Source organism: Poecilia formosa, unplaced genomic scaffold (genome assembly GCF_000485575.1).
Source record: "Poecilia formosa unplaced genomic scaffold, Poecilia_formosa-5.1.2 Scaffold18, whole genome shotgun sequence".
Classification (NCBI taxonomy): domain Eukaryota; kingdom Metazoa; phylum Chordata; class Actinopteri; order Cyprinodontiformes; family Poeciliidae; genus Poecilia; species Poecilia formosa.
The window spans coordinates 2,415,266-2,441,780 of NW_006799957.1; the positions used below are offsets into that span (position 1 = coordinate 2,415,266).

The 26,515-nt window shown below is 36.9% G+C and overlaps 2 protein-coding genes across 6 annotated transcripts; both read left to right on the plus strand.

Annotated features, from left to right (window-relative positions):
* Nucleotides 1-383: 383 nt before the first annotated feature.
* On the plus strand, nt 384-11,686 carry phtf1 (putative homeodomain transcription factor 1). 2 transcript variants are annotated; one of them, XM_016668912.1, is made up of 17 exons: nt 384-657; nt 857-898; nt 2,518-2,574; nt 2,662-2,731; nt 2,852-3,010; nt 3,996-4,176; nt 4,464-4,584; nt 4,996-5,184; nt 6,558-6,797; nt 6,990-7,118; nt 8,099-8,368; nt 9,651-9,782; nt 9,867-9,953; nt 10,100-10,255; nt 10,348-10,443; nt 10,709-10,834; nt 11,018-11,686. In XM_016668912.1, exons 2-17 carry the CDS (start codon nt 863-865, stop codon nt 11,036-11,038), a joined length of 2,070 nt encoding a protein of 689 aa, XP_016524398.1. In that variant the 5' UTR covers nt 384-657; nt 857-862; the 3' UTR covers nt 11,039-11,686. The 2 variants fall into 2 exon arrangements, with proteins under 2 accessions (XP_016524398.1, XP_007547033.1); XM_007546971.2 differs by having other exon boundaries at nt 385-657; nt 812-898.
* A 1,225-nt stretch (nt 11,687-12,911) lies between these two features.
* On the plus strand, nt 12,912-25,718 carry pfkfb2b (6-phosphofructo-2-kinase/fructose-2,6-biphosphatase 2b). 4 transcript variants are annotated; one of them, XM_016668913.1, is made up of 16 exons: nt 12,912-13,071; nt 13,606-13,731; nt 14,641-14,737; nt 16,619-16,685; nt 16,790-16,864; nt 18,941-18,997; nt 19,135-19,259; nt 19,410-19,617; nt 20,042-20,188; nt 20,547-20,651; nt 20,791-20,920; nt 21,010-21,072; nt 21,158-21,222; nt 22,424-22,591; nt 23,279-23,301; nt 25,098-25,718. In XM_016668913.1, exons 1-16 carry the CDS (start codon nt 12,984-12,986, stop codon nt 25,165-25,167), a joined length of 1,614 nt encoding a protein of 537 aa, XP_016524399.1. In that variant the 5' UTR covers nt 12,912-12,983; the 3' UTR covers nt 25,168-25,718. The 4 variants fall into 4 exon arrangements, with proteins under 4 accessions (XP_016524399.1, XP_016524400.1, XP_016524402.1 ...); XM_016668914.1 differs by lacking the exon at nt 23,279-23,301; XM_016668916.1 differs by lacking the exon at nt 22,424-22,591.
* Nucleotides 25,719-26,515: the final 797 nt, after the last annotated feature.

Below are 26,515 nucleotides of genomic sequence, written 5' to 3' on the forward strand. Positions count from 1 at the left end.
TTTTTTTTTTTTTTTTTTTTTTTTTTTGTTTGGGGGGGGGGGGGGGGGGCGGTTTGGTTTGGACTTACCTAAAGGATCACTGAATAACGCAAACACTTTTTTTTGTCACGCTCTAATTGGCTGAAATGTTGAGCGCCGCTTCGTCACTTTTATCCCGTGTTTGTCTTCTCAGGCAGCAGTTTACAATGATCAGTTTGGAAAACTCAAAATCAATACTTTCATGCTTACTTGAAAATTTCGCGTTCTTTTTAAAACGAAGAACTGTTGGTGTTTTTTGGGTTTTCTTTTTGATTTACAAATCTGTGTTCAGATTTTAAAATACCAAACAGGAGTTCAGGTTCCTCCTGACAGACAATGCTGAGGGAAAATTAACTATTCAAACATCAACACAATAAACCCCGGAAAAGGGAAGAGGAAGAATTAGCTGGAAGTGCAGAATAGTTGAAATAATCTCGAGGAAAATGCTTTTAAACAATGTGAGGATTTAAAGTGAACATTAATTAGTTGTTACTAGTATTGAAATGTTTCAGCTGAAGTAAATCACACAGTATGGGCGGCAAAGTCTGACAACAAAACGCTGGAACGATCCTAAAATCCGTTTGTTATGGTTTCTGAAGATTTCTTTCCAGTTTGTTCATCAACCAACTTTAGTTTTAGGTAAGTTTCATTTATTTTTTTTTCTACTGCTTATTGAATGAATGAAACATATACGAGCTTTTTAACAAAGCGATAATCTTTCACTCTCTTTTGTAATTCTGCAGTTTGTCAGCCTGTTTGACTTTGTTTAAATCTAATCTGAACCTCTGCCCAGTCTCTTCTCCGCGGTCCAGTAAAATGACATGATCTCTGGTTCCAGTCTTTGATGACAATGGCCAGAATAGCCTGGTATCAAGAGAAGGTAAGAACATCATCTGTCTTTAAACAATTTTAAGATTTTATACTGGGATGGATAGTATTTTTTTTTACCTGAAAATAACGTTTCGTTAGTTATTGTGTTTGTATATAAATCCAGAAGTTGTTTGTTTTCCTGCTTTTGACAAAGTAATAAAAAGCATCACCCTTACATGTTTCATATCGTTAAATATATTTAATCATCAGACAAAGATAACTTGTTTAAAAGTAGTTTTCAAATGATAGTTGCATATATAAAGGGGAAAAGCTAACCAAACCAATCTGGCCTTATGAGAAAAATTAATTACTTCCTAATCTAATAACCAATTGTGCCACACCGTCAAGTCTGAACTTTGTCTAGGCCACTCCAAACCTTTATCTTTATTTTTATTTTTTTTTATCTTCTTTTTGGGGACAAGCTGGTTTGCTTTAAATCAAGTGCTTGATCCCAAGATTACAGACTGTTGAATGGACTTTTTTCTTTAGGATTTGCTCAGTAAAAGCAGTGAAGCAGCTTCAATTCTATTAACAAAATGTTTGTAAACTGCTACATTTTTTGGAACAGTTGCATTTGTTTTACACCACCTGTAAAGTGCTACTTTTGTCTTGTATGTCCGCAGCATATTTTCCCAAATGTCTTGGCAATAATAATGTTTTTAGCTAATGTCAGACAGGGTCCTCTGCTCTTTTTCATCACCATTTTTTCATTTTTGCTGTGCATTTGTCTCACAGATTCCATTTTACCCCGTCTATGTTTTTACCCCTCAATTATAAACACTGAACTTAACTGAGACAAGCGAGTTCTGTAGTGATTTAAATGATGTTCTGTTTTGCGGTGACCTCTTGGGTAATTTGTGAATGGGCTCTTGGACTTATTTTTGATTGGCTGGCCATTTCTGGGAAGATTCAGTCAGTTCCATGTTTTGTCACTAGTTGGAATTTGTTTTTTGTATTAAATTTAATCCTCATTTGAGAAATGCATTTTGTATTTAATCAGGTTTTCTGGGTCTGATATTTCATTTTTACTTGGGTTTATGTATTGAAATAAAATCTATTACTATCAATAGTTGATTAGGTTTTCAAATTTATAGCTAGCAGTTTGTTTTTAAATTTTACAGGAAAGTTAGCGTTTATGATACAGCTAGTTGTGATGTATTCTATTTTAAATTGCCACCTGTCAATCATGTACAAAAACCGCAAACATGCGTAGAAGGTTGCAATGCCTGTATGGATAAAGCGGAGGCAGGCAGCTCCTTTTGAATTTATGAAAGTCTGGAAAGAGAATAAATTAACTTCTGCTTAAGTATGGCTTGTTTTAACATGTTGTAGAAACAAACAAGAACACAGAAGGGCGTTTCCTGCTGCCAGACTTGAACTTTTAATCTGTTGGAGTTTAACTCATACCTTCAAATGTCCATGTATATTATTTAAAACCAGACCAAGAGATTTATACATTTTAAAGATGTTCCAATCCCAACAACTCTCTTAGTAAGCAAGAGATTGTTTGCTTTAACTGATCAGACATTTTGCTTTTCTTTAACATGTGTCAGTATAAATTGAATAAACAAGTCTTATGTGGTGGTGTGCTGAAAACAAAATAATAAACAGTGCTGTTTCTGGTAACAGATCGGGGCCTATGACCAGCAAGTCTGGGAAAAATCCCTGGAGAAAGCAGATTTAGGCGTAAGATGTTTTTTTTTCTTCCAAAGTTGTAGGTGTTTTTATGTCTCGTTTCCTCTAAAATAATTACCCTGCTTCTGTTTAATGAAGGGTTTGGAGAGAAAACCAAAGAAAACAGGTTACATCAAACCTGACCTCATTGATGTTGACTTAGTAAGAGGTGAGAGGAATTATTACTTAACATTTTATGTAAAGTCACATGTGATTCTAAATGACATTAACTACCTGATGTGAATAGCATATACTTTTAATAGTGTTGCTGGTTATTTTGTCGCCACAGGATCAACTTTCAGTAAAGCCAAACCGGAGAGTCAATGGACGGCGCTGACTCGAAAAGGTCTGGTCAGAGTTCTGCTGTTCCCTTTCTTCTTCCAGTGGTGGATCCAGGTGACCTCCAGGTCCATCTCCTCATGCATCCTCGTGTTATATTTTCTGCAAGGTAAGCCCATGGTGAACGCATTCAACTTCCTCATGAGTCAGATCTCAATGCATAGGTCTGGCTGCAATTAATTATTTTAACAGTTGATTATGCCGATGATTAACTGATTCATCAGATTTAAAAATTGGCACATTTTTAACCACTTAAGCCTTTTTATACAAAAAATGTGGAGCAGTGTTGGTCAACATTGTTTTAGTGTACACTTGATCATTTATAGAAAAGATTCTACCTGCAGTTTTAAAAATATATATATTTCAAACATCGGCATGTGAAAAGCACAGCTTTTCCTGCTTGACTTTTTTTTAATTTACTGATTAATGATTGGCTAGCAAAAGGTTAACAGATTTTTTTTTTCCCAGATATATATTTATTTCAACAAAATATTATCAAAACAGCAGGACAGTTATCAGGATACATTGACATACAAAATGTATGAGGTTGCATACTCCAGTTAATTATTAAATTAGTTGATCATTCCAGTAATCGATTAATCCGATTAATTGTTTCAGCCCTATACACGTCACTGTAATTCTATTAAGCATGAGCCCCTGGATCCAGGGGCTCATGCTTGGATGAGCCCCTGGATCATCCAAGCATGATGATCCAGGGGCTCATGATCCAGGGGCATGTGTAGGTAGTAGGACTACCTACACATGGCAGGTAGTCCTGCCATGTGTAATTTTAATGTGCCATTTAAACTTTTTTTGGAACGAATTATGTTGGGATTGATGTGAAAATGAAAATGTGTTTAAGTGGCTCCATTCTGTTGAAATTTCTATTCATTTTGCAGTGACACTACATTTTAATCAAGCCTTCACTTACTGGATTCCTGTTTGTTTAAATTCATTTATGCACTGCTGTGCCCGGTTTCCCTCCACAGCTGAGCGGCACAGACGAGAGCTCATTAGCACACATGAATTCTGTTATAATGCCTCCCCTAAGAGAGCGCTTTGTTTGTTGTTGCCAAACGTTTTGCTCCCCTCAGTGGCAGCGGTGCTGCTGTACCTGGAAGTCCCCAGGGCCAGTGCCAGCGAGGTGTTTGAGCCCATGTGTCTCATGCTGCTGCTGGGCACCATTCACTGCCAGATTGTTTCAACGGAGTCCAGCCGGTGGCCCTCAGGCAGTCCAGCTGCTAGCAGCAGCACCAGCCCTGCGCGCAGGAGGAGGTGGTTTATCTTTGCTTTTTATATCCCAACAGACTCTCAGCACTTGGCTCATATTTAAACTCTCACATAAAGTACACAAAGCCAGAGGCTTTTTGTCATTTCCCCCAAATGTGCTACACAATATTTAAATTTCATTGTACATTTTGCTAACTGCTCACATACTTGTTTTAGATACAAAAGAAAAATATATACATTGTTGTTTTCTTTGTTGTGTTTAACGGTTTAAGACATCTTTAATATCCCTCCTTTTTCTTCCAAGAGTCATTATTAAATTCTGTCTCCTTCAGGCCAAGGAAGGGCAAAGGGTTGAAAAAATCAGAAGAAAAGACTGACAGCGAGAACGCGGAGCAGCAGGGGCCCTGGCAGTTTGAAGATAGCCAGCGATTATACAAGACCGTGGAGAGCCAGGTACAGTCGCTCATCTCTGTCAGTATTTTCAGAGTCAGGGTGAACAGTGGAAGAGTAAAAGCCCTATTCTGAGCATCATGGGCAATTTGAAACCTCTTCAAAAGGCTTTCTGTGGAAAGGTTCTTATACTTGCCTTAAATTTGGCCTGTATAGTGGAGCTATCAAAATGCTACTAAAAATCTACACCCTATTGCAGATAAAATATCACCCTTTAATTTTATGATAAAATTATACAGAGAACAATTATGTCAGTGGAAATGAAGTAAATAAAGCTGCAATACCCTTCTTGTGTTCATCCGTTAAAGTTGCATTTGTAACCATTATGACACAATGTCCTTTTATGAAAACATTAACATTACATCAAACACAAGCACATAAATCCTTAATACCTGTATTTATGTTCTCTTTCAGTGCAAAAGTCATTCAGGATTTGGAGCATCCGATGAGCTCTCCAGTGACGAAGGGGAAAGCGAGCAACCAGTGGAAGTAATTCGATCGTTACATCATCGCAAGGCACACCCAAAGTCATCATCTCCGTCAGTGTCTCCTGTTAGGAAGAGGAACATAAAGTTCAGCCCCAAGCTCACAGCAGCACCTCAGGTAAAACTCATTGTTTGAATTAATTTAAATGGAAACGTAAAAGGGATCCATTATGCAAAATTCACATTTTGCTTCTTTATATACATTTCTGTTTGAGTCTCAACTACGTCTAAAAATAGGCCAAATGCATTAAAAAAAAGAAAAAGGTTTTGTTTTTTTTTGTTGTTTTTTTATCAATGTTAATGTGTTTTTTTGGTATCTGGAAAGTAAGCCGATTTAAAAAAAAATCTACTTCAGTCACATTCTGTAAGCACTGTACCGTCTAGCAACTCTAGCCAAGTCCAACCCTCGTTACCTAGCAACCCAAGCAGAGCTTCAGCACTTTTGGACAAGGAGTTTTACTGCTGTATGCCCTGAACAATGGTTGCTTAACTTGCAGGTATTTTGTTGTTGACTGTTACGCCCCCAAGGATTAGGGTTCAGGGATAAAAATGTGTCCAGAGAAAACAAGTGGAATGTGAAATGATTTATTACAAAAAGAAGGTTTCACAAAACCAGAACACAATTTAACCCAATTAATACAAAAAAAGAGAAGACTAACAAACTGAAGAATATTAAGTGCAAATTAAATTCAAAAAGGTCCAAACAAGTCAGGCTAAGGTAAACTCAAATAACCCAATAGGAAAAACAAAACAAACAAAAAAAAAAACACACACACACACAAAGGGAGCACCAAGCCTCCCAAATATGAGCTTCTAGCTTGTCCAAACAATCTAGAGCAGAGACAAACTGCTTAACTGAAGAAGCAGAAACAAAATATTTCAAAACTGCCCAAAGCAGTTACAAGCACCAAAGGTGGGGGGAAAGCTGAACAAAACCTCTTCCTACAAGCTGCCCCAATGGCAGAATGTTTCAGGAGCCTTTTATATGGTGCAGGTGGGCCTCATCAGTGACTGATTGGCTTGCAATCCCACTGCTGGTCCAATAGGGTCGCTGCTCCCCCGCAGCCTCCAAGCAGCCAACCAGGAAGGTGTTCTCACATCTGAACCTGCACAACAAAAAGAAGCCAGGGGCCTCTAGAGGCTCTGCAGGCTTGACTTACCATAATGAAATGACCTGCTGCGTTCTTGATGATTGTGCAGCAGAATCTTTATCTGCTTTTCAAAGATGTACGTTGTATAATTGCACATCTGTTTGCAGTGTAAACGTTGAGTTGGGGGCAGAACTGACCAGACTAAAATCTATTTATCTAAGAATGATTTTGTTGAAAAATGTAGCAAGCATGTTTTGTGCAGCCCATTGACCCATCCTATCCTGTTCAAGGAAGCGTAATGAGTTATTTAAATTTCTCACTCTCTGTTGTCACATATTTTATTAAATATTGCACTTTTGTTTATAAATCCAGCAAATTGCACTGTTTTGTCTGGGATCAGGAGGAGTGTGGGGGACCCACCGAAATAAAGCCTCGTGAGATCAATCGACTCAGGCTGGGCTCTCGTCCCGCTTCTGACACTGACGACACGATGTGGGAGGAGTTTCTGCAAGGCCCTGACTCCGCCTCCACGGGGAGCAGCGACTCTGAGGGGAACGGGAGGTTCAAGGCTGGGATGAACCTTCCACAAAGCACAACACCAAGCAGTGAGGATGAAGGTTTACAGCAAGGATTGACCAGTGTAAATATAAATCTGCCTTACAATATTTATCAATCTTTATCTCATGTTACAGCTACTCTTACCTGTCTTGCTGTTTATTCCATTTTGTTACAACAAACTGTATACTTATTGTTTTTTTTTTGTTTTTTTTATCTTATTGCAACTTTAATCACTGGGTTTCCACACTTTTCATCTCTTGGCAATGTTCATCAGAGCCAGCTAAACTGGCTTCAGGCGTGCCACCCATCCAAAGACCGTGTTAGCGCCATAATATGGGAGCAGGGCGAGTGCAAGAAAGCAGACATGTCGGTGCTGGAGATCAGCGGGATCATTCTCACACGGGTAAATGTTCCTGTCTTTATGTCTTTTGAAGGTAATAATTTAAAGTCAAACCAACTGATGATTTGTAAGTTTAACAAAAGTGAGAAGAATACAGCAATAGTTAAGTCAAAAATTTAAAGTCATGCTAAATTGAAATGACTCTAAATAAAAGTGAATGATTCACTTTTATTTATAGCAAGACGAAGAAGAAATTGTTATAATCTGTTGTTCTCTTATTACAACACTCTCGAATAAATACACAAAGCCATCTTGCCATTTATAAATATATATAATCATTTTTACCAAGTATTATTCAGACATTATAATGTATTTTTTTATTCTTCAAAGGATTCCCTGAATTGAATAAGACATTTTTTATCTTAATTATTTTTCTACATCTCCTTTAATGTAGACCACCCCTCGCCTGTCCTCACTAGATGTTGAAAAATTCTACAAATTGACTTAAAATTTTCTCTTTCAACCTTTGTACACAGCTAGTAGGACTGTTGAACAAAACAATATATGAAGTGCTGGGGAATTCAAAACGATCTAATTTTATTCAAAATTCCCTTGCTTTTAGATATTTTATGTTCATGATTTGAGATTTCCATTTAAATCTGTAACATTATTATATCTCTACACACTATTTTACAGAAAGTATCAGTGACATTTTTTGGGCCACCAAAAGTCTTAAAATGATTTAAAATCTAACTTAAAAATAACTTCTCGAGTTCAACATATATTTTTACAGTATTTTTACAGTTTTTTTTTGTTGTTTTTGTTTGTTATTTACAAACTAAATAAATGTACAAGACATTTTACAACTGTCATAAATATATAAATTAAGTATTTCAGGTCCCAGCACTAAATCTTATGTTACTCCACATTCAAAGTCCTTGCGCTCATTATTAAAACTTTACAAACTCTTTTGTTTATCAAATCATTTCTAAAATATTTATGAAAAACAAATATTCTGTATTTGTTGTGTGACTTGTCACCAGGTAAAGATGGTGGAGCAGGGAATGGGTTACCTTGTGCTCGGTGGTCTCATGACGGCCACTCTGGCGCTGCTGCCCTTCGCCTTCCGCCTGGCTCAGCGTTTGGACATGTCCGGCCTCAGCTCACTCTCCCTAAAGCAACTAGTCGAAATCGCATTGGGCATGTGGGATGACCGAGCTTACGCCTTTTTCTTCATCACAACAGTTCTCAGAGTCTGCCTCATAGGGCTTTTCTTTTTCATGATGTGTGTGGCTGAGAGAACCTACAAACAGGTGAGTGATCAATTCAATCTGTTTGCAGAAATGTACATGACCTTACAAACTGTTTCTCAAAGGGACATTATGATATTATGTCACAAAGACAAATTACTCCTCCTTACAAAAGCCTTTTTTTATTGCTATTGTATAAAAATCATCAGTTAATAACACTTTATTTCATTTATTTTTTTTAAACCAGTAACGTCTGATTGAGGGTCAGTATTTCTTTTGCCAGGAAGTCCTTGTCAAGATGAACTGTAAATGAATAAAAACAAACAATTATTATTTTGTCTTGCAGCCTGTTGCTTTCCACTGTTGGCATGCCAACATGCAGCAGCATCATGCTTCACTGGCTGGTTTACTCGTTTTTATTTAATGATGCATACACTGAATGCGCTGGTAAAATACAGCCAAGAGTGAGAAATATTTCTTCAGCCATTTCGCAGATAACCTATAGATCCATTCCATAAATCAGAATATTAGGGAAAATGTCTATTTCAATAACAGTTAACTAAGAGAAGCACGTTGTATGGATAAATTATCCACTCACTACTGTGTTAGAGGCTTTATTTCTGTTAAATGTTATGAAATTATGCTGACAATAAAGGAAGGCATAACAGTTAAGATTAAAATGTTACATCAAACTAGCAAAAAAGTTTTAATAAAGAAATGTGGGCATAGCAAAAAGGACATTTATGACCTGCTTAAATGTTGTTTTCTTTAAAAGACACTTTTAATCTGACAAACGGGCATTTTCGGAACTCATACTCTAATTTATTTAATATATCTTTTCCCCCAAATAAGGAACAATAAAGAATTTTCTATTTTAAAAACTGATCATCATATGTTCTGTCGGTGGCAAACTGTAATTAAGGTGAGCTTGAGTGATCTTTCTGAAAACTGGACAGCAGCTTTAGAAAAAACCCAATGCATTTTTTGATTAAGGGAATTTTAAATAATTTTGGATACAGTTGTTAAGTGTTAAGCTTTCTCTCATTTATTTGTATTTGTTGATTGTGAGTGAAACGGCTGAAAATGTCCAAATAAAGGCCTTTCGAAGTCCTACGCAGTCAGTCAATAAGATTTATTTTATCTGTAGATGAATTTCTTTTTGTTGCATAGATAGTAAACTTGATACTTTGGCAAAATACGGTCGATTCAAATAGTTATAACTTTCACAAATAAAAAATAATTGTAAATCTTGAATTATTATTATTTAGTCAATTTTTTACATCTATATCATCATTTGTGATTATTAACGACTTTTTATGCTGTATATCTCAACATTTCCCAACAGAGACTCTTGTTTGCCAAGTACTTCAGCCATCTCACCTCAGCTCGAAAGGCCAAGAAGTCTGAGATCCCTCACTTCAGGCTGAAGAAAGTGCAAAACATCAAGATGTGGCTGGCGCTGCGCTCGTTCCTCAGGGTAAGTGTCCTCCTTTATCGCCCAGCTAAAACATTGCCCTGCAGTCCGTAAACAAGCCGTCTCTGATCCGCTTGTTCGTTGCAGAGACGAGGACCGCAGCGCTCTGTAGATGTCATTGTCTCCACAATCTTCCTCTTAGCACTTTCCATTTCATTCATCATTTGTGCTCAGGTCAGTGTGAGAGACCGGAGCAGTCCCGGCGTGTTTGGATAACATTGATTTTGTTCTGATGTCTTTGCAAATTGTCTGATTTATGTTAAACAAACGAGCTCAGACGTTTTATTGGAAATCCCAACATTATCTCTTCTCCTCTTCAGCTTCTAAACAGCCACAAAACATTCCTGGAGTCTTTAATCAATTGGGAGCTGGTGGTGTGGTGCTTCTCGCTCATCCCCTTCCTGCTGCGGCTCGCCACGCTGGGCTCAGAGACCAACTCCAAATACAGCAACTCCTCAGTGCTGCTCACTGAGCAGGTGGCGCCCTCTGGCTACAGAATCCTTTATACCACCATCTATATCATATGTAGGATCACATGATAAATGATACTTTTTTTTCTTGGTTGCAGATTAACTTGTATTTGAAGATGGAGAAGAAGCCTAATAAGAAAGAACAGCTCAACATAGTGAACAACGTCTTAAAACTGGCCACAAAGCTGATGAAGGTAAGAACTGAATTTTCATTTACAGTAGCTAAAGTTTGCTTTGTGCCCTTGCTTGATCAAAAGCTCCTGCCTAGATTAAAGTTCATACCTGTTAACTTTTGCACACTTTATCATTTTTCAACCAAAAATCTGAATGTCTTTAACCAGGATTTCTCTGTGATAGAAAATGTACTGTTGCAGATGAAATGGTGAAGTGGATGGACAAGGATTTACGGTGTTCAGTTTTTCATATATAAGTTATTGCATTTCTTCATTCCTTCTTTAGGAGCTGGACACCCCCTTCAGGCTGCTGGGTCTGACCATGAACCCTCTGATCTACAACATCACAAAGGTTGTCATATTGTCTGCTGTTTCTGCAGTCGTCAGTGACCTGCTGGGCTTCAATATCAGAGTAAGTCGAGTTACAATAAGGAATGAAAAATCCTCAATATCTTCTTGGAATGATAAATTGCAAAAAATGACTTACATTTTTAACAAAGTGTTTTTTATCAGAGTTCTGTATATGCAAATATAAGAGCTGCTTTTGTTACAATATTTTTTTTCTTGAATGAATTTGTTTTTTCTTTTCCTCCAGCTGTGGAAAATCAAGCCCTAATGTGAAGAGGACAAGCCACTAACAGTCGGACACTGGAGTCCAGAAACACTCTCCGTCTCCTGCAGACGCTCTTCTCTAATGCAAAACGTGCTCAAACCTACTGACAGCGTTCAGTGCTGACTGTGCCTTCCACATAGGCCTTTCAGAAGCCAGAGATGCTCCGACAATCACTCATGCAACATTTACTAGCTGCTCAGCTGAGGTGGCATTAAAACTTTCCATCAGCTCTGCCATTATGGAAGCACCTAACCTTTGACCTTCAAATGTCCCTCTGGAAGTGGTTTAATGTAGCAGCAAGCTGACGTTTGAGATCATTTCAGGCTTCTGAGGCACCCAAATGTACATTGTAGTCTTTTACAGATGTGTAGTCTAACATGGTGTGTAAATGCAGATATTATCATGTAAATAGTTTTTTTTATTAATCTTTTTTTAGGACAAGGAAAATCACATACTTCTGCTGTCTCAAGCCGAGATATCACATATGAACTGACGTTTCATAGTATATTTAGCAGCTCTTTCCCATAGCTGTGCTTTATTTATTTGTTTTTCTGTTTTAAGCTCTTGGACTTCTTATCCGTAAATCTTTGAACTCTGTTTTCCACTTTTTATCAAGAACCACTGTAAAAAATATGATAAAATAAAATAAAAAACCAAGACAGAAAATCACATAATCTTTGATATTGGAGAATAAATTGTTTTACATCCAGTAATGTTTCTATCAGTTTTTAAAAGTGCAAATCGTTAAACAATCACAGCGGAAATTCATGTAGCATAAAATATTAAATGTAGTGATTTATTTCAAGTGTTTTTGTTTATTGCAATTATTATGGATTGCAGCCTAACTGGAAACTTAATTTAGGAGAAAAATGTTTTAATTTTACATATGATATGATATAGATATTTTACAGTTCTTCCTTCCACTAAACTTCCCATTAATATGCTTGGATTCAGTGCTCTGTAAACAGCCAGCTTCTTTTTCTATGGATTTCTTTCATCTTATACTCCTTGTGAAAGGTTAAAGGCTTACTTGGGACTTTTTATCTGTAAATGTTTGACTGCTGTGTTTTTTTAACGGGAGAAAAAGCTCATTTCACAAAAAAATAAGCAAATTTTAAAAGTTGGTATTCACTTTTAAATGTTTGAAATCAGCCTTCTCGTTTGTCTTATCTTTTTAGATCCCTTTTAGTTTGTTTTTGTTTGTTTGTTTGTTTGTTTTTTGACTGTTCAAATGGTGAAATGCTGCTGTGCAGTGTAGTGCAGTGTAGAGTGTAATGCGCTGCAGTAGAGCTGCTTCTATTCTCAGCTTTACGGTAGGGTGAGAAAGAAAAAAAAACCTGAATCTGACGTGGAGGCGCACCTCCAGCTCGGACAGACACCAGCGCGCCGTGGACGCGCCTCAACACGAAGGACAGGCCGACCGACCAGACTGGCTCCTCCGACCGCAGCGTCCGGTTCAGACTGTCGGTCCTGCTGATCCGGGTATTTACCCGCGATTAAATCCTGCAGAGGCGGTGCTATAGTTTAAAAGGATCCTCGGATTTGCAAAGCGATCAGGTAAATTTATTCATGCAATGCATGTTATGCTAAAGGAAATGCGCCTTGTGTAGATTATGTCAAACAAATGTACACATTTTCGGTCATTGAAGGTCGCATCGCATAATTTTGATGAAATATTTTTGTAATCGAATAGATGATGTAGCGGCAGCATCTCTGGTCCTTTACATCAAAATGAGCAATCGATGTTGCCAGGGATACACAAAGTCATAACCTTAAGATACTAATAAATATGCTTAATTTTGGCGCAGGTTTGTTTTTTTCTGGAATTTGCATGGACACAATTCTTTAAATGTTGCCTTTTCTATCTTTTTTCAGTTCAGTTTGGACAACGTTCCCCTGAGAATGTGCAGATTTTTTTCATTTAGATAAAAACTGATTAAATTTCGACATGTCCTGCACCCAAAGAGACATTGGAGCTTCCACAAACTCCACAGAAGCCAAAAGAACAGACCCGAGATGCAACGAGAAGAAATGTTGTAAGTGAACTCCCCGTTGGTTTTCTAGAATTAGATTTGAGTAAGTTATGCGTGACTGCGTCAAGAATCCACAGGTGCATTTGTAATGTGAGCTCATGTTTTGTCCACTCCACTCCTCTCCGGTTCCAATTTACAAATGTTTTTTTAATCACATCTTTTGTAGTGAAGGTTATTCGTTTAAAGTTCCAAATTACATTACTCAGCGGCTGTTAGCAAAGATGACCAAAAGGTCAATTCTGACTGGCAATTTAAAAATACTTTGTGACACTCTCTCTCCATTATTCTTAAGAAAATTGCTTTTCATTCCCAGGATGTTTCCACCGCTCATTTCTTCTTTGAACTCATACCACAAAGGATATTTGTGTCCAAAGAGACAATTATTTTTGTCCAGTCGACAGATGATGGCCTAGTTATTATGTTTGCAACAAAAATACCCAATTTGATATATTCTGTAATATGTTGGGTACCAGGAGACAGTCTTATGACTTGATCTCGTCTATGATGGTCATTATTTTTTTTGGATTGGTCTTACAGCATGGGCTTCTTATATGACAAACTCTCCAACGATGATCGTGATGATCGGCCTGCCTGCAAGAGGAAAGACCTACATGTCAAAGAAACTCACTCGTTATCTCAACTGGATTGGAGTCCCAACCAAAGGTGAAGCTTGAGGAGCGACATTTTATTCTAAGGAAGTCCAGCATATTGACTTGCACATCAGAGATCAGTTAAACATTTCTATGCATTATTCTCTATTTAAAAATATGTAAAACTCATCTTAGACTCTGAGTTTGCCTACACTATAACAATCATAATAAACCCTTAGAAAAAAGTACAAAATGAAAAGAATAATAAGAAAAATATTACTATAAATAATATTTTGTATAAATGTTTTGCTTCTAAGGACGCAGACTTTTTGAAAGTTTTTTAAATGATCTTAAGCCGGTGTATTTTAGACTTTTTTGAAGGTTCTTTCAAACATTTTCTATAGATGTTGGCTGCTGTTTCTATACCCTGCCATTCACATTATTGAAATACATTAAACAATATGACGCCCTGCTCACATTTTAGAAGCTAAAGTCCAAAGGAAAGATTTTTTTAGAGCTTCAGAACTTCGTAAGACTTAACACTCAACACGGCTTAAAAGACTCAAAGAATTACTGGATTTTTTTCAAAACAAAACATAAAGAAATCATGGAAGATTCAGGACATTTCATAGAAATGCATTAAAATGTTATACTTGAAATGAACAAACATGGATCAAAAAGCAGTTAGCAATATCTTCATCTGGATTCAACTTTGAATATTTACTTCTGAATCTTAATAGTATTTACAGTCAAAATAAAATAGGAATAAGATAATACATAAATTTAAAACAAAGCATGAAATATTATATTTGTTTTAACTATTTCATCCACATAGTGTATGTATATTGACAATTCAAGATACTAGTATAAATGCCAGAGTAAGGTCTAATATTTTGGATGAAATCAGTGGGTATTTGTTTATTTATTTTTTTATAGGATGACAGTGTGAGTATTATATTAATGAAGTGTTTTTATTTCACAGTGTTTAACTTGGGCGTGTATCGCAGAGAGGCAGTCAGAGCCTATAAATCTTATGATTTCTTCCGCCACGACAACGAGGAAGCCATGAAAATAAGAAAGTAAGTTTCATTTTGTGACCAAATATGAATTACCTTCGGGTGTCTTTACGAAGAGTGTTCATTTTCTGTGTGACGGCAAGTGAAGCTGTAGTATCACTGCTATCTGCGTGTTTCATTTCCTCCGTTCTGCACCCTTCAGCTGCATCAGTGACTAAGCTGTTTTGTTGGCCAGCAGTCAAAGTTCGGCCACAGTCAGCCAAATTTTTTTGTGCTAATCTAAACCGATACTCACACACATCTACAAAGAGGCATAACATACATTATGACCACCAGATTTTTGTATGAGTCAACACTGTCAACTCTAAATCTGCACTGAGTTCCCCAAAAGGCTTAACCAGAAGCAAGAAGCCTCTTCTTCTCTCATGATTTTGTCCTGTTAAAGTAATTGAAATGGGATTTGTAATGCTTGGCTACCCTGAGAAAGTGACAGGCGTGTCCCGGTGCTGAATTGTGACCTAGATGTCAAACAAGCTGCTGCTGTCACTCTGCGACACAAGCTCTCCACTGTGCAGCACGGCTGTCTGGGTATCAATATTGCTCAGGTTGAGTCGTTTTGTTGTCAGAGGAGACGACTGAGAGGGATTCTAGCTGTAGTTTTTACATTTTGCAGTAATAGTCTGTTATTTGGATTTAGAGAAGTGGAGAGAGGATGCATGGACATTTTAAAAATCCTTTGTAGGAACTACTGAGTGAAGTCTGGACCTGAAGGCGGATGAGGAATGAATTCACTTCTTTGTACATTTTCCCCAGATGAATCTTTCTGCCTTCAGTTTTGTTTGATATGCTGCAGCTAGTTCATTTCACAGGCTGAGTATTGGAAAGCAGCATAGCCCTTTACATTAAAGAAAAATATACAGAGGTACAATTTGAAATCATAAGTATACAAAGCACTATGAGGCTTTTTTCATAAGTTTGGCTGTGTGTCTTTTCCAGATTATTGTTGGTGTTTTTGATTGTGTGACCCTTTTCTTTTGCATCATTCTACTGCAGATTGATTTTTTTTCAGAACGCATCTTGTCTTCTTATTTTTTTTTCTTTTAATCTAGTCTAGCCATTCTGTTTTTAGAGTTTGAAATTGACAGGTTTATCTTCTAGAAAACACTTTTCATTTGGCAGACAGAGACATCTCTGTACCATGAGAAATGTCTTCCCACCATTCAGCTCCGCTGTCTTCTGTAGATGTCTGAGCCTCTCCAGTGCATTCTTTCGTCTTTACCACAAAATGTAACAAACTGCCTATTTGGCTGCTCTGAATGTTCCCACCATTTCTCTGAAGCAGTTGTTTTGTTTTGCAGCCTAAGAATGGCCAGTTTCCCTTGTAGAGATAAGAGCTTTAGCCACGTTCGGATTCAAGTCACGAGTTTCCAAATGCAAATTCCACGTGTGGGATCAACAGCCTACCTTCTGCTTGCTTTACTCATACAGCTGAGGATGCTTTTGTCCTCAAAACACAGTCTGAAACAGCTCTATATATCACAAAACTGTAATTCTTAAATCCTTCCACCAACAAGAATGTGATTGTGACTGAGATAAAGTTGAGAGTTTGCGGCTTGTGCATACATTCCCTAAATACCTTTAACTTCAGTTATCAAAAAGAAATAATTCTCCATTGAAAATATGCAGAGGGTTTTTTTTTCTGTATGCCTGAATTTAATTGGGGTAGTGTATTCTTTAGTAGACAACTTTTAACAATCCATTTAAATTTTGTTCCATAAAAATGCATTGATTGGATCTAATTGAATGGCTGGATTTAACTGGAGTTCATTTTGATTATACTTCACACAGAATTATAGCATTTAATCTTTTTTTTACTGTCATGTTTTTGTAATGTAATTTATAATTTTTGAAATTGTGATTGCATTTACCCCCTCCCCCCCACAGGCAGTGTGCTCTGGTGGCTCTGCAGGATGTGAGGGTCTACCTAACAGAGGAGGGAGGTCAGATTGCAGTAAGTTTCCGTCTATTTTCAATGTTTTTTAATTGCAAATCTGGCAAAGTCGTGATGCTGCAGTGTCCTCCAAATGTTTCTCTCTGTTTTCTGCCTGTTGCCAGGTTTTTGATGCAACAAACACAACAAGGGAGCGGCGAGATCTTATTCAAGCTTTTGTGAAAGAGAATGGCTTCAAGGTAAAACTGTATTTTATTTTATTTTATTTGTTCATGCTGGTTGAATGTACAGCCTGGAGCTTTTACAAATGAAAGCCAGCCTTGAATTTCCGTGGTTGAACAGCTATAACAAGATGCATACTGTGAACTGGCCTTCTGTTCCTAAGATTCATGGAGAATGAGTGCATGTTATTGGATAATACATAGGTTCTAACAAGATACAGAGAAGGGGGATCAGACAAAATGCTTAGAACTAGATGTTGTGACTCTAATTTTTTTACAAAGATTATAACTGGTTTGACAAAGGATTTTTTTTTTCAATCTGCGTTTAAAACTGATCTGAGTTGGGTTTTGCAAGTGCTGAAGCTCAGTAAAATACAGCATACTGCATATCATAAATGTCTTAATACTCCTTTATTCACATGGGAAAATTCTCCTGAGATTCATTTGATCATTTGCAAGAGAAACCCATTACGTACGTCACAAAAAATAACATAGAAACAAAAATACAATCTATATCTTTAAAATGATTAAAACCACAGGGTTAGCTTATCTTTTGTTGCGTGTCTGAGTATTTAATGAGTAATTTAATAGAAACTTTTGAACAGTTTCTAATTTCTGTTTTAAAATATTACAACAATACATGTTAGCATGTTTCATCACAACTTTTTACCCGATGTAAAATGATAAGCAACAGGACAGCAACGGATATTGGAAATTATTTAGTAAGAAATTCCCACATCATTCATCACCAGTTTTCACTAGGCTGTGTTTTTTTTTTTGTTTGTTTTTTTTTTTGTTTTATTTTGTTTTGTTTTGTTTTGTTTTCCTTTTGAGTGGAAATGTGTTTTGTTGCACAAAATTATTTTTTGGCACATTTTCTGCCAGCCATGTTGTTCATTTGGTGCAGCACAAATAGTAAATTTGCAATTTGAGTTTTCATTGAAAATCCATCAATGATTTGAACTTCAGGTGTTTCTAGTTTTCGATGAGTGAACATTTCGGTATTTTTCTCATGTCTTAGGTTCCACCATGTTACGTGTTGTTGTAGCTTTGAGAGAGATTATTCTTGTCTGAAACGTCTTAAAACGTAACATAAAACTGATGGGGTGACCATCCAACATGACCTCCCTTTCTGCAAACCTTTTTGCTTCATTGCTGCTTAATTTCTCTCCCATCCCTTAAAGCTTCCTCCATTGTGTGCTGATTTGATGAAGTCTTTGCCCAAGTTAGCTAAATGAACCAAAAGTACTCAGGTGTCTAAGGGTAGTATCCCTCGATGCTCTGGCTCCTCCGATTCTGCTGGCGTTCTGTTTGACTGCGCCTGTTTTCCACAAACTGCGGTACGGAACTAGGTCAGCTCTGCTAGAGGCAGCAGTTAGACGGTACTCACTGGTAGCAAGTGAAATAAATCAGCGTGAAGATGTACTGAAATAAGAACATATCTTAATGTTTATATCTCCATTAATGTCAGAAGCATCTGATGTACATGTCCCTGTAGACGGCAAGAGAAACTGTTCTACATTCAGCACTTAGGATTCGAGAAAGAGACATTTCTTTCAGCATCTTTAGAATCACTTATATATGAAATACATCTGGACAGAAATAAAAACCGAGTTCTAACATTTATTTCTCTTGTCTCTCTGAGCATAACAGGGCAACCAAACATAAGGCGAACTTTAACTTTTTATGCACCTGGCCAACAATAATCAATGCTTAGAAGTAACTTCTTACTTTAATCGTTTTCAATGTAACTCATACATATTGTGTCATCCCACAGTTGAATTGGGAAACTGAATAAAGTTGAATACAAAACATTTTTTCAAGCAGCATTGCTCTGACTTGTTTAGTAATAACTGTATTGTATGGTATTCTTCTCTAATTTCCAAGTGACGTATCAAATTATCTCAATTTGACCCAGTGCATATTAAGGATATGTCAATCATTCTCTCAGAAATAGCACAAATTGAGAATTGAATAAAACATTTCAACATATCTATAACATTTTCCTTTAGGAAAACTGTATGACGTAGTCCAGTGTGAATTTCACAAATGATCAGTGTAAACTGACCAAGCAGTCTGCTCTTTTTCCAACAGGTGTTCTTTGTGGAGTCGGTGTGTGATGACCCAGACGTCATTGCTGCTAATATTCTGGTATGAACTTATGTCACCCGTCTGTAAAGGTTTGACTATGACTTCTGATCTTTATCATAGCCTTGATCTGGTAATGTTCACAGTCATAGATGCACTGCTTGTTAAAGATATTTAAACAGGTCCCATGTCTTTTGCAGGAAGTTAAAGTCTCCAGTCCAGATTACCCTGAGAAGCACAGAGAGAGGGTAATGGAGGATTTCCTGAAACGGATTGAGTGCTACAAGGTCACCTACCAACCGTTAGATCCTGATGACTATGACAAGTAAGAATTTGTCAAATACTTTATGCAGTAAACAAGCTCTTCACTGTATCTGTAAGAAAAAAGTAATGTTGATGTTGTAGGAAGCCGTGATTCAAAAATCAAACACCAGATGGCGATGTTTACCAGACATTCCCTCCAATGCCCCTGCAGGGACCTCTCTTTTATCAAGGTTATAAATGTGGGCCAGCGTTTTCTGGTGAACCGAGTGCAGGATTACATCCAAAGCAAGATAGTCTATTACCTCATGAACATCCATGTCCACTCACACTCCATTTACCTGTGTCGACACGGAGAGAGCAACCACAATGTGGAAGGACGGATCGGAGGAGACTCTGAGCTTTCTCCAAGAGGAAAAAAGGTACAGCAGCCTGTTGTTTCCTTCACCACTTCTTAAAGTTAGTTTTAAGATGAGAAAAGACTATCCCTTACTGTTGTATGACATGCAAACACACATATTACATCTTTCTATCTTCATATGAACTATGCATTCTTTCCATTCATTTTTCATTTATTTCTATGTCCTAACATAATCCTTACCCTGCACCTAATCATTGCTAGTACATGTGTAACTCGAAACCTAACAGCTTAATTCACACTTTAGTCCTTAGCCTAACAAATAACTCAAAAACAGCATTTATTCTTATGGGAGCTGAGAACTACTAAAATACACACAACTCTTTTTTTTTATTATTTAATTCTTCTAATTTTCTGTTTTCCCATGATAAAAGAGCATTACCAAGTAAAATAATCAAACTCAACTACAACTGTTCCTCATTTCCCAGTTTGCCCACGCCCTGCGAGATTTCATTGAAGAGTATGAGTTGTCGGATTTGAAGGTGTGGACGAGCCAGCTGAGGAGGACCATCCAGACAGCGGAGGAACTCAGTGTGCCTTATGAGCAGTGGAAAATCCTCAACGAGATTGATGCTGTCAGTACCAAAGAACCCAATTCACCTCATTATGCGCTTAGTAAACTTGTTAGCTTTTTTGAAGCCTTGTGGTTTAGAAGGACATAATATCTCACACAAGCCAAAATCAAAGAACCGTCTTGTTGAGAGTTTGTGAATCATACGTGGTTGATATAAACATCACCCATATGTTTGATTCTAAGCCCTGTTTAGGGATAAAAATGGCTTGCTGGGATAGTCTTTGTGCAGATGGAATTCCATTTCTTTATTCCTGTTTTTTTTTTGTTTTTTTTTCAGAGTTGTTTGACACATTTTACTGCCAAATATATCGACTGTTCTGCTATCATAGAAGAACATATATTTTATTATTGTTCCCAAGGGTGTGTGTGAGGAGATGACTTATCAAATGATCCAGGAGACTTTTCCAGAGGAGTTTGCTCTGAGAGACCAGGATAAATACCATTACCGCTACCCAGGAGGAGAGGTGACCATCAGGACCAATCCCCACAGCTTCATACCTGCAGCCTCCATTTTTTATTCATGGAAATAATTTACTTTCTTATAGTTAGCTGTATTGTTGATGTAGCGACTGTTATATCCTCTTGTCTCTTCCTCTCCATCAGTCCTATCAAGATCTTGTACAGCGTCTTGAGCCGGTTATCATGGAGTTGGAGAGACAGGGCAATGTCCTGGTTATCTGCCACCAGGCGGTGATGCGCTGTCTCTTGGCCTACTTCCTGGACAAGGGTGCAGGTCAAACAAACACATAGACACACTAAAATGTGTACCCAATCTCACAAGAAGATGCTGATATATGAAATACTTTGTTCTTTACTCCACAGATGATCTCCCTTACATGAAATGTCCACTCCACACAGTGCTTAAGCTAACTCCAGTTGCATATGGCAAGTTATACCAGTAACTACGACTGTCTAATTACAAAGCAGCATTCGCAAGCATTTAGTGCACTCAAACTTTTCTTTCTTATAGGTTGTAAAGTGGAGATGTTTTATCTGAATGTGGAGGCAGTAAACACACACCGAGACCGGCCACTTGTAAGTCTGAGTTTCAAAAACTACAATTGATATCCATTTGCTAATTTTAGTGCTACTGTGTTGAGTTAATACATTAAATGTGACATATTTTTTATCAATTTGATTGATTGAAATTTTCAGCATCTGATTTAAAAGCTACCAACGTGTTGTTTGTTGTGTCTGTTAGTTCAACACATTGGCGCCGCAGCTGCATTGGATCCCTCCATGTGAGGCTTTGCTGATGCCTTTTTTGACAGCCCAGTTTTTTTCTGCCTCTTCTATCTTTAACTTTAATTAATCAGCTTGGCTTGAGTTCTGAACCTAACACTTTTAAATAAGGTTTACTTTTACTCATATTGTAGCTCCCTGGAAGCTGTGGCTAATAATGCAACCTGCTTGGCTGACTTCATTATTGCCATTAAATATGACTGCATCTTGATTCAATTGTTGTGTGTATCTGGAAAAAAGAGTGTGAGGCACAATGAGGCCAGAACGTCCATTTTTAAGTGCAGTGTCTTAAAAAAAGTATTCATAGCATTGACCTTTTTGAAATTTTATCAATAAACAAAAAGCAGCGCATTATGTAAAATTGAAAGAAAATAATGTATTTTTTTATTAAAATTATGGTGTGCACATATTTTCAATCCCTCTACAGTCTATGGTAAGCTGAACCACCTTTCAACAAGAGTTTGCTTCATGCAATAGCAGCCACTGCGTAACTGGCACTATCCATTCACTACAGTGGGATTTCTGAGGCTATATAGTTAGACTGGATTTTATTTAGGGGTATCAGAACAAAGCTGGTGAATACCTTTAGTGTTCCCCACTACAGGTAGTGTATTCACCTGCAGTGAGTACATTTTTCAGATTTTAGACTTATTTTGTTGTCGTTGCACAAAGACACGACAGTGAAATTGGCAACAAAATGTCATTGCTTTTTATGTGTAATAAATGTATCGTCCTTATCCTTCCACTTCAGACATATTCAGATGTGACAAAACGTGAAAAGATTTAAACTACTTCTGCAAGGCACTCTAGTTTTTCTATTATGATACATACTTTCCGATGCCGGTTTTTATCTCTTCAGTCAGAGCTCCACTGTATCTGTCCATTAATGTGGGCAGGTATTTAGCATTGCTGTGTCCTTTCAGGTGGTGCCCCCGTCTCATCTGTCCCCCGATCTTTTTCCTTTAACCCTTGCGGTATTTCATCTTCTGACCAGGGTAAGGTTCCGAGGGACTCTGCTCTCATACATCGCCGGAATAGTTACACTCCCTTGTCCAGTTACGACCAGGTGAAGCGGCCCAGGCTCTACAGCGCAGGCAACCAGCCGTGGCTACCGCTTGCCCCTACCCCTTCGGCTCTGATGCCAGAGAGACTGCAAAGCCAAGTTAGTGGCAGAGTTACAGGCTGACCCTCTAAGTCTGTCCCCGTCACCTGTAATCAGTCACCTTCCACCACAGTTGTAACCCTGTGTTTAGCATCCTCTTGACTCAGTTCTGGACTTTCTTGATGATCCAGTGTGTGTAAGCTGCAAATAACTTACATAAATTTCACCGCTGTGTTTGTATTTCTTTCCCCGGGGCATGTTTTGCATCTTGAAACAGCTGCTTTCTCCTTTTACTGATCATCCCGCATGATCCGTACCTCAACAAAACATTGTCCCCAGCTTGAATATGCAGAATATTTGTTTTGTTGTTAAGTTTTTCTGTTAACAAATGACACACAAACATTAGAAGTATGTTGTACAATCACTACCTTCAAATAATCAAACAAATATGACATAAATGTTTTGCAAAAGTTAGGAGAAAAAAAAATTATTCAAGGATTTTTTATTGTCATACCACCTTGCTTGTTTGTGGTACGAAATTTGGACTCAGGTCCCATATTAAGAAATCTACTACACAAAAATAAATAAATTAAGTAATTTATGTGATATTCCTAACATTTCAAGCATATTCATACATGTAAGTACTGTTCATTCATTGGCCTTGCATTACAATACAGAGCTTCTGCCCTTCTCCCCATTTCTATCTGTGTTCTCTCTCTCCCCGCTTTTTCCAAACTTGTGTTACAGACTCGGACAGGAAGCAGTTGTTTGTGAGTATTTGAGATTTAGTATCAGTAGCCAACCTTTTACTTGCTTTACCACCCTTCAGTTCATTGTCTAATGATCCATATGTGTACATATGTGTAATAATTAAGATTTATTTATGGTCTCTTTTTATTTTTATGGTTTTCAGTTGTTCTGTGAAAGTTACTGTTAGGTTTTTTTATTCCCTCAGCAACATTATCTAAAGTACACTATTACACATTGATTTATTGATGCTCTTACATAAGGCTAATTCATAAATTATTATCTGTGAGACTTAATGATGTTGGTAGTAAAATATTGACAAAAAATATTTACTGATTGGACATAGAAATCAATAGCTGCTTCCGTAAAATTCAAGAGGTTCACATGGACATCAGCGACCTTATGTTTAGCTTTTAAAAGTCGGCTAGAACAAAGTTTTTTTGCCAACGCAGAATGATTATATGGCTATGACGTCAGTCATTTTTAGAGACTGTTTTGCCATCAGTAACCTTGTGGGATTATTCTGACTGCATTGTGATCTTTCTTCTTTACACCAGTGGGGACCAAAATTGGTTTGTTCCTGGTATAGACTCTGCCATAATTCACAAATTTTCAACAGATAGGGTTGGGGATTTTCTTATTCATTGTAAAATCAGTTTTGATGATAGTTTGTGATCATTACCATGTTTGAACACACTCTTTGTTCAGGTTTTAACCACCTTACTCAACCTGCCCGTCTCAGATGAAAGGAACTGGTTGATGATGTTGAAGAAAAACCTAGGAAATGTCAAAGTCAAACCTGTCATTAACTAAATGTTGAATATCAGTGACACTGCCAGCACTAGATTTTTTTCAGGGGTTTTAAGAAGGTGCCAAGCAAGAAAAAAGAAAAAAATGAGCTGGCTACATGACAAGTCAAATGCCTTCTGGAGAAAAGTTTTATAGTTAGATGAGACAGCAATCAATAAAGGTGATGCTTTCAAACCTAGAACTCTGTTCCAAATGTCAAGCATGATGGCAGTAGCATCATAAAAGTTTGTTTTGACCTTATATTGCAAATTATTGTAATAATAAAAAAAAGGATTATCAACTAATTAACTTCACCTCAAATCAACAGATAGATGGTTGAAAGTTGGACTCAACTGGGTATTTCGATTGGTCACATTAAAATTGGGTTTGGAATGGAACAAGCAAGTTAATATTAAACTTATGAAACCTATAGAGAGTTTGTGAACTAGGTTTAGAAGTCTGTGTCAATGATCCAACCATTTCATATTAGTTCTATCAATATTGACAAGAACAATGTTCAAATAGCCAGACAGGATGATTCCACCAGCTGGTTTATGGCTATGAAAAAAACATGTTTTCCCTTCAGACAATAGTGGGGGCATAAATGTATGTGCCTATTTGTATCATTTTGACCACGTATGGATTTGAAAAAGTCTGAAGTGGATATAAGCTTGTTCATTAATTTCTTTAAAACCTTTAAAGTTATTAATTTAGCAATAATTCCATTCTGGAAAAAGAAAGATTCAGGATCTCAGCCTAACATGAGTGTGTGTAAACAGCTGCCCAGAACTGTCTTAAAGTTGTACAAGACTATAGGATTACAGAAACCATAATTACATTAATTATTAATTAATTCATTAATGTTGTATTTGTTAAAGAAACATTGTCACTTTCTAAATAATTATCTATATTTCCAGTTCTACTGGGCCTCTGGAGAGATTATCATTTATTTCAAACTATATTTTATGTTCTAAGAAAATGATTTATAAATATTGGTTGCATCTCTTTTTTTTTCTTTTTTTTTACCAAGGACTCCCTGTGTGAAGGAATCGACTTTGACAGCAGCGAAGAAACTAGTGGCTGTGTCCGCTTCTGAGTGAAAGTCGGATCCTCCTCCGCTTTTCTTCACAGCTTCTCTGGTCTTTTATGAGTCAAAACAATGGAAGGCTTTGCTCCTTTTAATTTTTTACCAGATTCTAGATAATATCAAGATTACAGGGAACAGAAGGGTTCCCGCTCAAGATATGAACATGTGAGCGCAAAATAACACGTTGCTGTTTATCTCAAGCACTCTGTCTTTATGCATGTTGAGACTGAAAACTCTTATCACTGATATACAGTAATGCATGTGTACCAAATGAAAATAGTCAACCAAAACATGGTGTACTTGACAGCTATGGTGCCATTTTCTGTGTAAATACTGCAATGCCTTAGTAAATGTCAAATATATTGCTAGAAATAAGCGTCTCCATATAACACAGAATGTTATAAATAAGCTGTTTTCACAATAGAACAATGTAGGTGATATAGAAATATTTTTGCAATGAAAACCTATGTATATGCTGCACAAGCATTCTGTATTGGATGGACATCATCAGTTACATCTGACCTGGAGAGAATGTAGTAAATAAATAAAGCAATTTTTATGTGTTTCTGTCTTTTTTAGCTTTTCCATTTTTCTGAAATGTTTGGAAAAAATAAATTAAATACTGATCCAGTGAACTAGTGATCAGTATGAGCAGCATGCAGCTGAATACACAACCAATTGTGATGCATCGTTTTCTGACACATTTCTAACAGAGCTAGTATTCATTTCGTTAACAATTTGAGCCACAGTAGCTTGTCGCATCACTGAGCCATGCTTGCCCATGATACTGTTGCCAACTTTGAGGACAAAATGTTTCCTTCCTGCTTAATATTTTCCACCCACAAACAGCTGCAATGATTAAAACCCGTCACAATATCAATACCATTTTCACGACTTATCAGTTGTCTTAATGCCTTAATAATGTATTTATCTGTCAGAAATCAAATTTGAGACCCATATCTGTGAAGCGATAGTGAATTGTAGCACATAAAAAGATAAACCCTAAAAATTGACATGTTTGGCATTTGTGTTCATGATATACTGCTGATTCATATTTAAAAAAACAGAAAAACATTTCCAATTTTACAAGAGACTGTTTTTATTATTACCTTTGTAATCAAAGGTAGAACACCTAAAACTTGTACTTAAGTAAGAACTAAAAGTAAACTTAACTTGACTTAAGTACTGAGTAACTCATGACATCTGATTTAGCATTTTATAGTGTGTCATCAGACAGAAATAAAGTTATGTGCAATGCCGGGTATTATAAAAATGTATTATTATTATTAAAAATTTAAATATAAAAACATAAAATAAAATAATACAAATAACATAATTACAAAATAATTAATTAAGGCAAA

Excerpts from the sequence above, each read along its gene's own strand:
- phtf1 (XM_016668912.1), top strand. The coding sequence starts at position 863 with ATGACAATGGCCAGAATAGCCTGGTATCAAGAGAAG. Across the intron at positions 4,177-4,463 it reads AGCCCTGCGCGCAGGAGGAG|GCCAAGGAAGGGCAAAGGGT; the intron begins GTGGTTTATCTT and ends TGTCTCCTTCAG. Across the intron at positions 7,119-8,098 it reads GCGGGATCATTCTCACACGG|GTAAAGATGGTGGAGCAGGG; the intron begins GTAAATGTTCCT and ends ACTTGTCACCAG.
- pfkfb2b (XM_016668913.1), top strand. The coding sequence starts at position 12,984 with ATGTCCTGCACCCAAAGAGACATTGGAGCTTCCACAAACTCCACAGAA. Across the intron at positions 20,652-20,790 it reads ACCGCTACCCAGGAGGAGAG|TCCTATCAAGATCTTGTACA; the intron begins GTGACCATCAGG and ends CCTCTCCATCAG. Across the intron at positions 21,073-21,157 it reads GCTAACTCCAGTTGCATATG|GTTGTAAAGTGGAGATGTTT; the intron begins GCAAGTTATACC and ends TCTTTCTTATAG.